This window comes from Macrosteles quadrilineatus, unplaced genomic scaffold (assembly GCF_028750875.1).
Source record: "Macrosteles quadrilineatus isolate MER2022 unplaced genomic scaffold, UCM_ALF_1.0 Scaffold_9__3_contigs__length_116548681, whole genome shotgun sequence".
Lineage (NCBI taxonomy): Eukaryota > Metazoa > Arthropoda > Insecta > Hemiptera > Cicadellidae > Macrosteles > Macrosteles quadrilineatus.
Window position 1 is genome coordinate 40,852,042 of NW_026542602.1, and position 16,667 is coordinate 40,868,708.

Below are 16,667 nucleotides of genomic sequence, written 5' to 3' on the forward strand. Positions count from 1 at the left end.
CAGCATTTATTATTGTTATCCGGAGGGAGGATACTGCTACCGGGGGTCGGAAAAGATTAACTTCATTACTTTGATTGCAATTTTTATTACAAAACATTTTAGTAATCGCTTGCTCATTGTCATTCCAATTCTCGGGTTCATAAACAATAACAACATCTAAAGCAGGCCTACGTGATCGACGGCTGAATGAAGCGCCACATGAAGTATTTATTTACCCAGCTCAGAACCAGCTGTGCTGTGCCTGATGTTTCCAGGAAGGCAGAGGATACGCGTCCGGTAACCGGACGTGGATTAGACGTCCGGCAATTACTGTCATAACCTAACCTAACCAACCAAACTTGCTGATAGTGAAAAAATCGAATTAAGGTGAAATTCTTTCTCTATAAAAAAAATTATAAATGCCAAAAATTCTAATAAAAGATGTACAGTTAAGAATAAATGGTATTCAATGCAAACTCTTCGACAAAAAGTTAAAGTCATCAATGGGATTCGAACCCTGGACCTCTTGCATATCAGCCGAGCACCTTATCCACCACACCACGAACACCGATGGCTCGTCATTGTATTGTTGTGGTAAAGGCGTTCCAGGCTCCCGCAACCCCATGACGTCATTGCCGTACGCCTTATCCACGTCCGGTTACCGGACGCGTATCCTCTATGTTCCAGGCAAGAAACTTCATTTTGATGTTTTCATGTTTACTAACCTCAAATAGTATGATTTCAAGAGTATTAAGTTAATTATTTCTTTAATTGTTATAGAAGGGAAACATTGTGTGGTATTCCAACATAAATCAAGCGAAATTGAAATTTACAAGCTATCTGTTTACTTAGGTAAGGTGTTAATTCTGTATTATTTTACTTAGTTAGCCTAAGCCTCGGCCAAAGCTAGTCCGACCATGGTTGGTTGGACGTTGGTAGTCAGAGTCGGTTTCATTTGGTCGGGCTGTGTTGTATTTGTGAGATTAGCCAAATTAGTAGGCTAATAGTGATTAAGCATACGTTTTCAACTCGTTCAAATATTATTGTTATTTATTGTCATGTAACCTTTTTTGTCAGTAAAACATAGTTCAAGGTTGATGCAAATCTAGTTGTGCACAATGCAGAATAGGCCTATGCTGTATTTTAAAACCTTCTGTTATGCTACATTCTTCAACCAATATGCATCAATTTTTAAATGTTCTCGAGCTGAGGTTCAAAAACAGTGTCATCTTAATAAATTGAACTACACTACATCTGCTGGCCCACCCTGGAGAATTATATTTTTTGGAACTGATGACTTTGCTGTCAAAAGTGTACAGCCTTTGTGTGCAAAACTTCGAACTGGGACCTTAATGAGTGATCTGACAGTAGTTGCTCGTCCAGGATCTGTGGTAAGAAAATTTGCAGAATCGGAAAAGCTTCCCATCATAGAATGGCCTTTCAAAAGTGATGTCATAAAAAATAAGTTTGATCTTGGTGTAGTTGTATCATTTGGACATCTAATACCAGAGGACATAATTAAAGCTATTCCACTTGGTATTTTAAATGTGCATGGTAGTCTATTACCGAGATGGAGAGGAGCTGCTCCCATCTTATACGCTGTCATGAACGCTGATCCTGAAACTGGGGTTACAATCATGAACATTGAGCCTAAAAAGTTTGACACTGGATCAATCGTTAGGCAGTATCGCTGTGCCGTGGGCCCTGATGAAACCACTCCCCAACTAACTGAAAGGTTGTCCGTACAAGGAGCAAAACTTCTCATGGAGTGTGTTAGAGACTTGCCTAGATGCCTGGAAATGGCGGCTCCACAGCCAAAAGAAGGAATCACTTATGCTCCTCGTGTAACAATGAAACTCTCAGTTGTTGATTGGACTAAATTGACAGCAAAGCAAGTATACGACCTTCATCGAGCTATAACTCATCTTTATGCCCTCACTACAAACTGGCATGGAGTTCAAGTGCGACTCTTGGATATCAAACTTGATTCCAAGAAACGAGCTGTAGAAAACAGTTCTTTAGAGTCTTCTAGTAAATCTGCCATTGACTTCCTTAATTCAAATGAACAATTCACTACTCCTCAATATTCAATTGATTCTTCAAATTCCCCGCCTGGAACTATATATTATAACAAGTTGAACAAAACAATGAAAATTCAGTGTGCGGACGGATTGTGCGTGAGTTGTGGAAGTTTGCGATTGGGTGGAAAGAATAGTATATCACCGCTCGACTTTTATAATGGCTATATGACAAAAGTAGATAAATCTAAATGGTACTTTAGTTAGCTTGATTTGAGCCATGTGTTAAACTCGGTAGCCTAATTAAAATCCATCTGGCATTGATTACCATAGGCCTAGTCTACAAATTGTTTAGGTCTCTGGACATTAGATTAAATTTAAATAGAGCCTATGTTAAACATATTTGCTGGTAAACATTAACTTATGTCATATTGGTTTTTGTAAAACCATTAAAAGATATCACAATGCAGGCCTACTTAACTTAGAGAAAAATATTTTCTGTTACCGGTACTTAACATCATTTATGCCTAGTAATCCTATTAATCTTAGCGGAAATGAACATATACCGGTAACTTATGCAAGTTATGTTACTTAGTTTTTTTTTATTTTCATTGTTTAAAAAAATCATCAATAAATACCTTAGTTCATTACGGCTGGCCAGAATAAATAGGCTTCTATCAACGAGCATTTTTAAACAGATCGTAGAGATACCTTCATAGGCCTACTACAGCTTAACGAATTATTTGTATAATGTCCTGTAACAGTATGTATTGTTTTTAAGTAATACTGTACGTAGTTAGTCAAAAAGGCAAGACTTATAGTTAAATTTACCTTTCAAATCTGATTAGCATCCTTTATTTTAATTGGTTTTCAAAAGTTTTGTAGTGCAGTACAGTATTAGCCTATTGTTAAACACTGACTTGTTAATTGGGAAAGACATTAGGCCTAACAGTTGATACCCATAGCGTAGTATTTCTCAAAGTGTCAAAAAAATATTTTATGGCTTGCTGTTTGTTTTATGTTATTAGGTCTCTGTTTCTTTGTATAGGTACAACTAGCCTAACAAAAGCTACTTAGCTATAGCCTATGGAAAACCTTTTCAATGTGCTAGAACAGTGTACGGTAATAATAATAAATCAAAAGTAACACTGTTGTATGGGGTAGTGGTGATGTAGACATTTAGCTCTTTAAAATCATTGGATTTACAACAAAAATTATGAACGGCTTTATTTAAAAGCTCCTTAAAAGACTGACCCTCAAATCACTAATTTGTTAGTCAAACTTGGTACTAAAAATTAAAAGTATTAGAAGTTATTTTAGCAGTACTGTACTCTAGATTGCCCTGAGTTTAAATTTACTTATAACAAATTTTGTCAGTTTGATCGTAACACGGTCCCTACCAGACGTCACACTCAACTCTGTAGGCTATGTACAATCTTAAAGGCTATGGTTGCTATGTTTAGATTTAAAACGTGGTACAGTAATTAAAAAAATAACCAACAGTTCTTTGCATTAATGTTAAACAATTAGATTTTCAGTCTTCATGAATTTGCTATTGGTTTGTTGTTATGATCTGAGTATTAACAATAAATATTAAAACAGTGAAATAGTTTTGCTTGGTTTTATTCTCTTTAAACCTGGTCTACTAAGAATAAGTTATAACAATTTTGAATGCTGATGCAATATACTTTAGACCTAGTAGTATTAAAACTTTGAAACTAGACCTTTAGAAAGAGGGGTGTTTGAAAATGTTTAAACTGGTTTTGTGTATAATTTTAGTTGACAATTTTTCATGGTGTGTGTTTTCCTCAAGTGAGTAGTACTACACCGGTTCACAATATTTAGGCGGTTTTAGGGGAAGACATCCATCCCCTCCACTTGCTCCTACCTTTATAATAATACCGTAGCTCAACATGTTGACTACTGCTGAAGTTTGCTAAAACTTCAATCATCTTCAACATACATTAAGCAAAAATAAGAGGTGGAGGAACTTCGCTTTAACCGTTAACATGTTGTGAACGGGGTATAGATAATAGACAATGATGAGATAGGTCCCTACATCTATTTGCTAAAAAGAACAGAGAGAAGAATAACCATAATAAGCAATTTAGCTTTTCAAGAAAATAAATAATGTTTTCTTATCTAATCTTTCTTTTGTTCATAAAAGTAAAATAGTAGTGTAGGCCTTTATTAGTGAATAAAACAAATGCCGGTATAAGGTACCTATTGTATGTTATTTAAATTTTCCAAAAGGTTCTGTCAAGGTGCCTAAAGAGGTTTATGTTTAAAAGTGATTCATATACACTCTATGTAGGCCTACTGATAAGCTATCTAATCAATTAAACTCACAGTTTGATGTAAAATGATACAACAATGCTAAAATAATCACAATTAACGACCAAATGTATTTTAACATTAATGTTTCAACAAATTATATTTACACACAAACGGAACACACAAATTTTTGAACATTTTTGAACACACATTTTTTATTGAATCAATTTTGTAATGTTGACTGGGCAAAAGTAAGAGAGTTTTAGGGTATTAAAGTGAAGTAAATAAGATAAGTAAGATGATGGGTTAATATAAGAAGACATATCATTAATGCAATTTATACATTATCCACTTACTATGCAGCTTCCCATCAAATTTGCATATTTGAAATTCAGTTGGACAAGAAGACGCAAAATATAAAACTTTACATTTTTTTTAACTTGAACGGACGTTTTTAATTTGACGGACACTGGTCTAGAACTAAATACTGTTATGAGTCAATAATAATCTGGACGATTAAAAAGGTGGAATCCCAGCTCCATCTTTAGTTCTCAATCCCATCATTCAAATATTTTTAATTCGATAGAAACTGGTCTAGAAAATAGTTAGAAATCAACAATATTTTTGACACTAAAAAAAGTTGGAATCCAATCCTCAGCTTCAAATTCTCTTGCTGACTGCTCTGCTATCCCTTCTTGATCTTCTCAGCAATGTTCGAGTTAGCCTTGGTAGGTACTGCACAAACAGTTCTTGCCCTTATCCAATTTATCGCCAAACTTTACTTAACTCTTTAAAAATTTAGAATTAATTGCACGAAATTCCACAATCAGTGATTGAACAGCAAGTGAATTAAGCAAGGCATAGGACCATCTGTGTTCCCAAGTTTTTTGGTAATTTTTAAACATTTTGTCTTTTTCCATGACTTTTTTATGAGAGATGGAAACATAAGGGAGCATCAGTGACAACAACTCGGAACATAATGCTTCCATCTGAGTTTCCCGTAAACCTCTACAAAGTAAATCTGCTTTGAGTGCATTTAGATGACCTACTTCAGCTATCAAGGGTGTTTTTAAGCAATTTCCCCAATGATCTATTACATTTCCAATTGAATGTTATTTTTTGTGTCTTTTTACTATGAAATCTTCATTAGGGCATTCAAGCTATGGTTCTGCAGACTGCGGAATTTTCGGCGTGCGGTACAAAATTTTCCGTTGCAGAAATTACACCATGCAAAACCCCAAGGGTTGGTTCATGAGACTGAGTAAATAATGTTGCGACAAACAACCTTTGAATGCGTTCAAAAATAAGAACAAACACCTCTAATTAACCTCTAAACACCTCTAACGCTAATCAACACCTCTTTTTACGCACAATACATGATGTAATTGCAATAAATGCACCGTCACAATAATTGATGGCACCTCTCCGCTGGCGGATTCCGGACTGCCAATGCCCTCAGACCAGTTTGATTTTTCTGCCATGCAAAACCGTAAATAATTCCGGTCGCGAAACACACGTCAGTGGATCTGGACACAAGGAACGTTAAGGAACCTAAAATGTTATTGGGATTTAAGTACCTACTATGATCAAGTATAGCTTTTGAATGTTGGGAAAAAAAACTTGACGAAGTCCCCAGAAACAATATATTTTGTGATTTTTGTCTTTTGTGTGTACTGTGGCCTACCTGGAATTCTTCTGTAATGTATGCTAGCTGCTTTCCCTTTCTTCTAAAATTTAATCCAATAGTATAATTGTTCCATTTTTATTATTGAGAATTATTCGGATTAATCCCTTAAAACCTTTCTTTAAAAGCTCTTCTGAATGATGCATTGGTGATCAAAACAGATTACAATTGCAGTGTGGGTTTCTAAATAGCAGAAGGTCGCAGAAAGCTGCGGGTATACTGTGCGACATATCCAGCGCTTTTGACTGTGTTAACCACAAAATTTTAATTGAAAAGCTAGTCAAAATTTTAGTTGTAGGAAAAGTGCAACTGTGGTTTTCTTCCTATTAAACTAATTTATATCAGAGAACTAAAATTAGCAAAAATGGACAACAAGTAAATTCATCTTGGGATAAAGTGCAATGTGGTGTGCCACAGGGGTCAATATTGGGTCCCTCTTTGTTTTTAATCTATGTAAATGATCTGCCAAACATAACAAAGATGAAACTTTTTTCAATATGCAGATGACACAATGCTTTTGTGTAGAGGACCCACTATTGACTTCCTGCAGACTGTCATAGACAAAGAATTCTCTGCTCTGGGTAACTGGTTCCGGGCAAATGGTCTGGCCCTAAATGTGGAAAAAACACAAACTATAAACTTTTTGGCTAGCTACAGGGAAGATGATTCAAATCACATTATCTTTTCAAATAATCAATTATCTCCACAACAAAATGTAAAATTCCTCGGATTAATTTTAAATAAAAATCTTAACTGGGCAATGGGCATCTCAAATTGAAAATGTAAGTAAAAAAATAGACCCTTGCATTTTTTAAATAATAATAATCTCACAAACAAATCTAGAAACCCAGCTAATAATATATCATGCATATTTCTCATCATTAATAACATATGGTATCTTGATCTGGGGTAGCTCTCCTTATTCAAAAAAGAGTTTTTAATTACAAAAAAAAGTAATACGAATTATTGGCAAAGTTCTCCCTAAGTTAGAACCCCTAGTAAAAAACTGTTTCAAAACTTTAAAGTTCTAACTTTTTACGATCACTATATTTTAGAAATAGGATGCTGGGTCCAAAGAAACCTCTCCACTTTTATGGATACCCAAACTCAACATATTTACAATACAAGAAAAAAGAATACTGTATTATCAAACCTGTAGCTCATAATTTACAAATATTCAAGTTATCACCACAATACATTGGTCCAAAAATCATAAATAACTTAACAACAAGTTTAATTACTCTAGAAAATCCCTGTAAGTTTAGACTTTCTTTAAAAGATTGGCTCAAGACTAGATCTTTTTGTCATTGGCAGATTATTTTAGCCTAAGGACTGCTGGAATTAGGTATAAATAAACCTTCCCACTAGCTCAATTTTTGGTCATGTAACAATGTTGTATTTTGGGAAGATTCAGTTGATTTTGTGTAAATACAGATGTATTAGTTTTAAATCTTTATTTAACCATTGACAATATGTCCTGTTATTATGATGTACTGACATGTAACCCAATAAATAAATAAATAAATAGGAAATTCAATCAATGAAATCTATACTTCAATTCTTGTAGGTGTCGGGAATGCCATACATCATCGTTAGAGGCACCCTCGGCATGGCTAACACCAGGGTCTACGGACTGAGTGACCACGAGATCACGGAGATCAAGAATCGACTGAGGCTCACCGGCAAAGACGAGACCAAGGACGAGATCACGCTCTACAACTCGGTGGTGTACGTGTTGAACCAGCTGGAATACTACTTTGGCTACAGAGTTGTGACCTGTACTTGCCAAGGAGATATGGTGCAACCTATGTGGACACTGGCTAGGCCAACCATCCGGGCATGAGTATAAAAAAGTATAATTTTGTAAAAATTTACCTGGGAATGAGTCAAATGAACAGGTCTTGAGTCGAAATACAGTAAAGCCCCAACTAGGCTTAACTGAAATAAAGGGAAACATTTAAGTACCGGTACCGTATGCTATGTTTCGAATCATATTTTGGAATTTATTACCTAATTCGGTTCAAAGAGAAGTACAATAGTTTTTCACATTAATTATTTTCAGAACTGTAAATATTATTGCTAAATATTATTGTTTATCATTTTTTTAACAGTTTGAGATCCGACTTATCATATAAAGATCTGTTTTTTGTATTTCATTACATTAGCAAAGTCGGGCCAACTACCTGCACCATGTCGGACAATTCCCATTGCGCTAGTTTTATCCCATTGCGCTAGTTTTCCAATTGATCTGAATTTATATTATGGTTTAGGTTAAACAAGGTGCAATTAAAGGGTTTTGCTGTAGTTTAGACAGAGAAACTGTTGCTAATGAGTGTGTGAAATGGTCAGGGCTGGAGTGAAATCAATGAAAAGACTTGTAGAACAGCAGTTTGCAAGATATTCAGGTCTTGAAAGGGTATGAAGAAATATTTAAGTTATTTTTAAATATTATCTTTATTTGTTTAATTATATAGAGTGTGTTGTATATTTAAATTAATGAATAGAACCACTCTGTTTTGCTGAGGAATGATAAGCTTTTTTTATTTTGTAGTATTTATTTACCCCTGTAATTGTTTTAGTGATTTCAAGAGGTTGCCGGAAGGTGCTGGCTAAGTTGTTAATTTCCTTGTACATTTGGCTTTTTATGAGAGTATCTACTATGTTCATGAAAGATATGTATGTTTGTAATATATTCTTGACATATTTGTAAACCCTAAGTTATATAGTTTTAAGTTAGTGTGTGTGGATTTTATACTGATAAAGACTGAATTACATGAAAGTTTATTATAAGTACTTGGGTCTGTTGATTTTCATCATTCTCAATTCCAAGAGTGTAATAGTTATTTGTGTAACTAGTGGGTAAAGTGGCACTTTGCTGCACACGAGAGCAATGTTTACGCTAGAGCCGCAGGCGGGTGTGGAATGATCTCGAGTGCAGCAAAGGCCTTTTGCACTCGTGTTACACATTATATTTTTCCTACAGTCACTATAAAGCATATAAATAATTAGTCTTTCAAACACTATACAACACGTTTTTAGGTTCAGCTGGCAACACAAATAGGTGCCCTAGAGAAAGTAGTACCCGGTCCGTATCACTCCGCTATTTTTCCTCGGCAAGAAATGTGCTCCGCGTTTTGAGAATATAGTTCCGTATGTTTTTGTAATTTGAAGTGGTTTCCACGCCTAAAAAAATGCTTTAAAGGTATTTTCTTGTTTATTAAGATCGTAGGAATGTTTTAAAAACGTTTAAAAGAAAAGTCCAGAAAGTTCAGAAATACCGAAACTATAAACACGAAATGACAGGTTAAATCGTAGTTATAATAGTCAATCAGCTGCTCATAGTGTTTTTATCTTTAAGTGTTGCCAACCTATTTCCAAGCGTAAACTGATTACGTGCATAATAGTACGCTGTTTTGTGTTGTTTCGTTGGAATCCTGATGTGCGGCAAAGTATAAACCGTATGACAAAGTATAAACCGTACTGCAAAGTATAAATATGCAGCAATTAGCAGCTTTCTGTACTATAAACAGTACAAGGAAGCCAACTTTGTCGAGTGACTGTAGGAAAAATATCTTACTTCTTAACATTATCATATGTAATCTTCTGAATTTAATGTGAAAAAAAGTCACAATGTCATTAGTTAATGCTAATATTAAAAAGTGATCTGCTGAGGGACCTAAATGAGAACATTTATAGTTGCGTGGGGTGGAGCACGGACTACAATATTTCTTGAAGAAAATTACAAAAATAATAACATTTAACAGGTTTAGACGTCAAAACAATCTTGAATATGTTTTAAGGAAATCAATTTATGCAAATCTTGAAAGCAAGTTTCAGAATAAATATAGACCTTTAAAAAACAAAAATAGGTATTCAAAAATCATATAAAATAACATTTTTAAACGCAATGAATGAAAATTAACACCTTTACTTTTTTTAACCTACGCTTCATCGTCAATCTCTTTACTTAAGCTGCGTTTACATGAGACCAGTAGAGCTGGCGGGGATGCGGAATACTATCCCCCGGAAAACTACCCCCCCAGGTGAAACGTGACGTCACAAAATCGGCCAACTATAACTTATAACCAATATGGAAGCTGTGTCCGAGACTGGAATACTACCCCCCCCCTAGACAAATCATGCTATTTAATTTTAATTTGAGTAATTCCATTGGATAATAGAAAAGTCATGTGGTGAATATAAAACAGAATTTCGAAATGTTACAGCAAGTTTGGTTGGTTAGGTTAGGTTAGATTAGAACTGACAACTAAATTTGAGTGTCCGTGACTGGAAAACTACCCCCCCCCCCCCCCGGTCTCTGACGTCAATATGACGTAGGGACCTGTTTGGGGGGGTAGTTTTCCGGGGGACAGTCTTCCGGCGACCCGGGCTGGCAGGTTATAGAGCAGATTACCTGCCTCTAATGTATTCCAAGTTCCCTGAGACATGTAACCTGCTCGTCCACTGGCTTTGTGAAAAACAGCTTAACTGATTGAAATATAAAAGTTTGATGGTGTTAAAACATAAAAAAGTAATGCTAAATTCAAAGATACAAAGAAAAATATTTATTCATAACATTACATACGTGAATCATACTTCAGGATATGGGTAGGGTACAAATATTATGGTATAACAAGAAATATAAACATCAAAAACAAAAACAGCAATATCACATTTAAGAATATACAATAGGTTACATAAATATAAACAACAGGGACGTATAACTGATTACAAAAATATTTAGGTATGTACATTAACAAATAATATATTAAACTACAGTGAACACCAATGATTTATTACAGAGACGATCTTAATGAGTAATACTGATTGAGTCATTTTTTTTTTATATATAAACTCAATTTCAATTTTGATTAAACTGGTTAAAATTAATGTCAAAATATAAACTAGCATCCACAAATTTGTCAAACAATGATAAATAAATGTCCACAAAAAAAAATTAAAACATTTACAGTCCTATATGTACAAATTTTAAAGATTAATAGAGAGAATATAAACAATACTTAATAGATATACTTTATACAAATAATATGATATTAATTCGGAAACTAAAGAGGTAAAAATGTTTCAGAGTAAGATGTTAATAGTTTGTCAAATAAATGGATTTTACTGATATATGCAAACTAGAAGATTGGTTACAAAACTGATCTAATGTTCTAAAAAGGGAAGAATCAGGCAAGAAGTCGGTTCATAAATTAACAATTCAAATAGAATCCAGAGCACCTCCAGTCAGTTTGGTAGCGTACAAGTTCAGCACCTGCAAACAATGAGGATTATAATTCATCCTAAAAGTAGAAAAATATTATCATGCCTGATATTAAATTAGAATTTCATCACTTCAGTGTACGGCACAAGGTCTAGTTTAACGAGTAAAGCAAAGTCGAGATCATGCCCGTAGGATGAACTATATTTTTTGTAATACTGAACCATTATTTGAGCTATCTGAAATTATTCAGCATTTATCAATTAGTCTTCAAAATGGTCCTACTAATACTGGCTTTCTAATATGAACTGACATAAACATTTTTTAGATTTAGATATAATATGTATTACTTCACCAACACAATAATAATTTTATATTCAAATTAGATGTTTTTAGTTTGTCCAACTGTTGTTAGCAAAATTCATGCAATGGCACTATTATTAGTTGCCCCATCAGTTGACTTTGAGAAATCACTAATTTACATCAATGCACCCTGTGTCTGTGCAACAATTTCAATTTAAAAAAATATATAACCAGTATGAATATGGATGGAATGTCTAGTCGAAAAGCTACTAAACTGTTCTATATGTGATTTTTCTTTAGTGGTTTTCCAACTGGAGAAAGGATTGTGTACTTATCTAGCTCTATAAAATTATCTTTCTCTCCTACAAGATCAGACTCCAGGTACCTAAACTTCATCATGATGAACGGCTGTTCAGTAACCCCCCAAACTTAACCTAAAAGACTAAACCATACCTGATAGATAAAAGAATACTGGTCCTTGGTTTGCACACATCCAGCCCGGTCCCTCCTCAGAGCGTAGACGGTCTTGGGTATGTCAACGCTGCGTAGAGTCTCAAAGTCCCGGATGCAGAGGTCTATGGCGATGACGGTACCAGTACGACCGGTGCCGGGACTACAGTGTACGACGGTGGGGCCCTGTGCACCGCGCATGTACGAACGCGCCTCTATCAGGAACGCTATCATGGAACTGCAATCGTCCGGAACGCCTTGGGCGGGCCAACTGACGTACCAGAGGTGAGTAACTTCCCTCCACAGGTTGGTCTCCAGGTTCTGAAAAAAATTGATTATTAATTTATACAAATACCACAAGAAAAAACACATACATCTAGAGCAAGTGGGCATACCTGCATTCCTAGAGGCAAATCACCTTGCACCTAACCTCAAATAGACCTGGACCAACACCTCTGACTTAGTTTACCTAGCCACTGAGCATGGCTCTTCAGAGAAAGCGCTATACGTTTGGCAATATAAAATTCCATTGATAACAAAAGTTAGCACTAATTGACCCCAAATATGGGAGTAGAATTGTTAGATTGGTATCAGGAGATTGCCAATTTTCATGTGAGAAATTTCTTAAGCTTACCAAGTGTGAGACGGATCTCTTTTTATTGTTGAGCTGTCAATAAACTTATTTTGAAGAGAATTAGCTAGTTTCGGTCTGTAAGAAAATTAGAATTAGACAAGGAATCACTACTACCCTACACTCATACAGAAATTAAATTTTTCCCATACAACAAAGTGACTCAGGTCAAAAATAAGATCCAAACCTTAAGGTCTCCAACCTTTCGGCCTCACACTTGCCACGCTCGTTAAAAGTTTATTGAAACCACTCTTAATTTAATTAGATATATTACTTTCTACTATTAGGATGATTGATTTAGTTTTAAAATTCAAATTTACTAACATTACTATCTCCTCGAGGGCCACATTGTAAATATTTGGAGGGAAGGAGAGCTGGGTTAGAAATATTTGTGTAATACAGAGAATAAAAGAAAGTTTAACACGTTCACTGCGCTACGAGATCCCGAGGTCTCGTATCGTACCTAGCCCGTAGTGCGGGACCCATAATTTGGCTTCTTTCCAAAAATTACGACATTGATATTTCGGCGTACAGTTATCGTAAAGAAATGAAAGTTGTACATATATAATGCATTTTTCTTGATGTATCAACTAGTAACTATGAAATGAACGAGATAAATAGATCTCGTAACGCACTGAAGTAATAAACTTTTACTTTATTACGATACGAGACCCCTGGGTCTCGTATCAAAAGTAGTTGTTCCAAGCACTACATGAGGCTGATGGGGTGATTACTAACCATGGTAACCTTTGTTGAATGCTTGGATGAAGGAAGGAAACCAAAGAAATAATTCAAGAACAAAGAGAAAGAATAATGGCGTTTTTATACTGTTATTAGCACTAACGGGTGCGTAATAAAGGTCACTGGTAAATGACCTAAAATATCACGATTGTGCAATGTTGTATTTTGATGTAAACAAGCAAATCATTTACATTAATTCGAATATTTCTCCTGGTCCCTACTAAATCATACAAAAATCAATGCTAAATAATCGTCAAACCGGACAAGAAATTTCCGATAAACAACTTTGTATCATTAGTTTTTGTTTTGCGATTGGGATCCCTTTCCCAGCCCTTTAGGGAAGTGGTGCAAGTCTAAATATACACATAAGCAATACAATCAAGGTTGCACCCATCCCTTCCCCCCGCCCACTCGACTCACTGTTGGCACGCACTCATTTCGAGGTCATAGCCCAACCCCAAAATTATAACAAAATAAATACAGTAATTTGTAAACATATTTCATTTCCATTTGTATTTTATTTAGCCTGAAATCAGCCGTAAGGAAACGCATTAATATAAATATGATAAAAGAAAGAAAAAATATATTTTTTATAACGATTACGATTATAAGGAATTCGTAAATAAACCGTTAACATATATTTTTCTTAATTTGTTATTGTAGGAAAAGAATAAATACAAATAAATAATGAACTATTACAGCTGTGCGGTACGAGATCTCGGGGTCTCGTACAATGACGTCATATTTACTTCCTGGGCTGGCTGAAGATTGTCAACATTGTACTGGTTCAGATAAACAAACACTCTCTTGCCTTTCTTTACGAGGTTATGATGCGCAAAAGATTACTGCGCAACGTAATCTCGGGGTCTCGTATCGCACCTGGGTAATCATAGCGGACGAGACCTATAGATCTCGTAACGCACCATTGGAATAATGGTGGAAAATATGTAACGCAGTGAACGTGTTAAACCCCATAAACCCACAAAGTTGTTAACTAATTAAGGGTATAATGGTGGTTTTTAGAGATTTGGTGTTCCACCGTGGTTCTTTCAGGAAATTGCCAGAAACCATTATTGCCGAGATCACCGAAGATGATCATGGTATTGCTGAGACCGCAAGATATGCTCACAAGTGTTGTCGCCATCGTAGGAGATGATGACATTGCTGAGATCGCAAGATATGCTCACAAGTACTGGCAAGATTGCGGGAGGCGACCAAGGTATTGCCGGGAACGCAATATATGTTTAGAAGTTTTGACGATATTGCAGGATACGATCACTGTATTACTGAGACAACAAGATATGCTCACGAGTGTTGCAGAGATTTTGGGAGGCGATTACAGTATCCCCTAGACCACCAAACAGGTTTTCGCTGTAGAAGATAATCAGTGTTTTTTTTTTCAATCACTCATGCTGGCATTCTGCAGCCCCTAGGTTGGAGATTCCTGATATAAACTAATATTTCCACCCGAAGCTCCTCATCTCCTGAGTTTTTGGGTTTTCCAAGTTTATTATTATTACCTTACGTTACTGGTAACTTAGTTGGTTTAGTAATAATATAAATACCTTTAGCTGAAGGCTGGAGATGATATACTTTTCTCTAACTTCATGCTTCTTCAGAGTTACTTGGAAGTCTCCAAACATTCTGTGGCAATCGGTGATCTCAAGTTGTGGAAGATAGTCGGCACATTTTTCCTGAAAAATAGAAATAAATAGGAAACAAATTATTTACATATATATTGTACCTGAGTACATTGGTATTAGGTATAAATATATGTGCGTGAAAAAATATAACTATAATATACATGCAGTTGCACATATGGGCTGTCTAATCACACCCCCTTTGTCGCATGACCCCCTTCTCTATTATCGACCTGCTTACACTATATTTAAATGAAAAAAATCATTCCTAAACATTTACTAAAGGTCCCAAATCGATACTCACCACTCCATTTTCATTGAGAGCAGTAAGCATGAGGATCACTTTTGTCTGTTGTTGCCAAACCATCCTCCAAAAGTCCTCAATGGTGGATTGTAGCGGAGCTTGGCATGCTATATACAGCTTCTCTTGTCCTTTGGGACCCTACGAAGAAAATTTGTAAAAATTACACTTAGCTTTCATGAAGCTTAAAAATGACACAGTTGTAGTTATGGACAATTTTTTTTATTTGTTCTGGGAAAATATGCATGCAAAATAATCATGGACGAAAATTAATTGAACTATGATCATCTGATGACTGATTAAAACATTAAAAACCCAATCTTTGTTAAAACAAACTAATCCATAGAAAATAAATTATCTTTTGCAAATAAGAAGCTCTAATTATGCATGTATTTGTGTTAAAACTAGATCTATGCTTTTTTCTGTCCCTTAAGAGACAAAATCTATCTTAGTTGTCATTAGCTGTATGGACTATTCATTAACAGCTGTGTCTAAGGAATATGTCGGCCTTAGTCACTAAGAGGACTACAAGATCGCGCCACTCATCCTTGGGTCGCCAGAATTTTATCCCCCTTGGAATTTTACCCCCTGTCCATATAACTAGCGTTTAAACAACTGAAGATGTACGGGCCGGATTTTTACCCCCGGAATTTTACCCCCCCCCCTCCGGGATTTTACCCCCTAGCCCATTTTAGAAATTGAATGATTGATTTTCTTCCTTTCTGTTTTTAATTAATTGTAAACATTTCATTATTTAGTACCCTATCTTTATTTATTTATTTTGTAATTTCAACTAAGTAAACAGAATTTGCTCTTTTATTTTCATCATATTAACCAACAGTTGGCTTTAAAGATCGAATCCTGATATTTGAATCTCAAAATTAAAATTGAAAACCTGTTCGATTAGTTAATGTTACAGATAAATTAAGATAGGCTACTTAATAATAAAATGTTTACTATTAAATAAAAACCTAATGAAGATAATTAATAATCATTCTCACTAATTTATATATCTGGCCAGGGGGTAAAGTTCCGGGGTTAAAAATCCGGGGGGTAAAAATCCAGGGGGTAAAATTCCGGGGGTAAAAATCCGGGCCGTACATTCTAGGTTTTTGTAATTTAATGTGTTCTGATTAAATTCACAACCGTGAAAATATGTGTTTAATTCCGCGTTTAATGCATCGAGCTGATGTCGCGAAACTCAAAAGTTCGCAGGCGGAATTTTACCCCCTGGTTTGTGACGTCACGTTTGCCCAGGGGGTAAAATTCCAGGGGGATAAAAATCCGCTACCCCTCATCCTTCACTCATATTTGGGTCAAAATATGCACATATAGTGGCGTCCCCATCTTAAAAATAATTGATATAATTGAAAAGTTTTCAATAACTTTTTTCCTGAAATTTATAAAATTGTTTATGAGTAGCAC

The 16,667-nt window shown here is 35.3% G+C and overlaps 3 protein-coding genes across 8 annotated transcripts in view; 2 read left to right on the plus strand and 1 right to left on the minus strand.

Annotated features, from left to right (window-relative positions):
* The first annotated feature begins 694 nt into the window (after positions 1-694).
* Positions 695-8,409, plus strand: LOC129004269 (uncharacterized). The gene is made up of 2 exons (XM_054432785.1): positions 695-831; positions 7,523-8,409. Exon 2 carries the CDS (start codon positions 7,532-7,534, stop codon positions 7,796-7,798), a length of 267 nt encoding a protein of 88 aa, XP_054288760.1. The 5' UTR covers positions 695-831; positions 7,523-7,531; the 3' UTR covers positions 7,799-8,409.
* LOC129004268 (methionyl-tRNA formyltransferase, mitochondrial) lies at positions 884-3,595 on the plus strand. Its single transcript, XM_054432784.1, has one exon. It carries the CDS (start codon positions 1,098-1,100, stop codon positions 2,262-2,264), a length of 1,167 nt encoding a protein of 388 aa, XP_054288759.1. The 5' UTR covers positions 884-1,097; the 3' UTR covers positions 2,265-3,595.
* Positions 8,410-10,497: 2,088 nt separating the features above from the next.
* Positions 10,498-16,667, minus strand: part of LOC129002460 (proteoglycan 4) — a 42,204-nt gene continuing 36,034 nt past the window's right edge. For all 6 annotated transcript variants that reach the window (XM_054430287.1, XM_054430282.1, XM_054430285.1 and 3 more), the window contains 4 exons: positions 15,246-15,383; positions 14,867-14,995; positions 11,933-12,250; positions 10,498-11,230 (listed from right to left, as the gene is read on the minus strand). In XM_054430287.1, the coding sequence (XP_054286262.1) occupies positions 11,177-11,230; positions 11,933-12,250; positions 14,867-14,995; positions 15,246-15,383 (639 nt within the window). In that variant the 3' untranslated portion in view covers positions 10,498-11,176. The remainder of the gene's footprint in view (positions 11,231-11,932; positions 12,251-14,866; positions 14,996-15,245; positions 15,384-16,667) is intronic.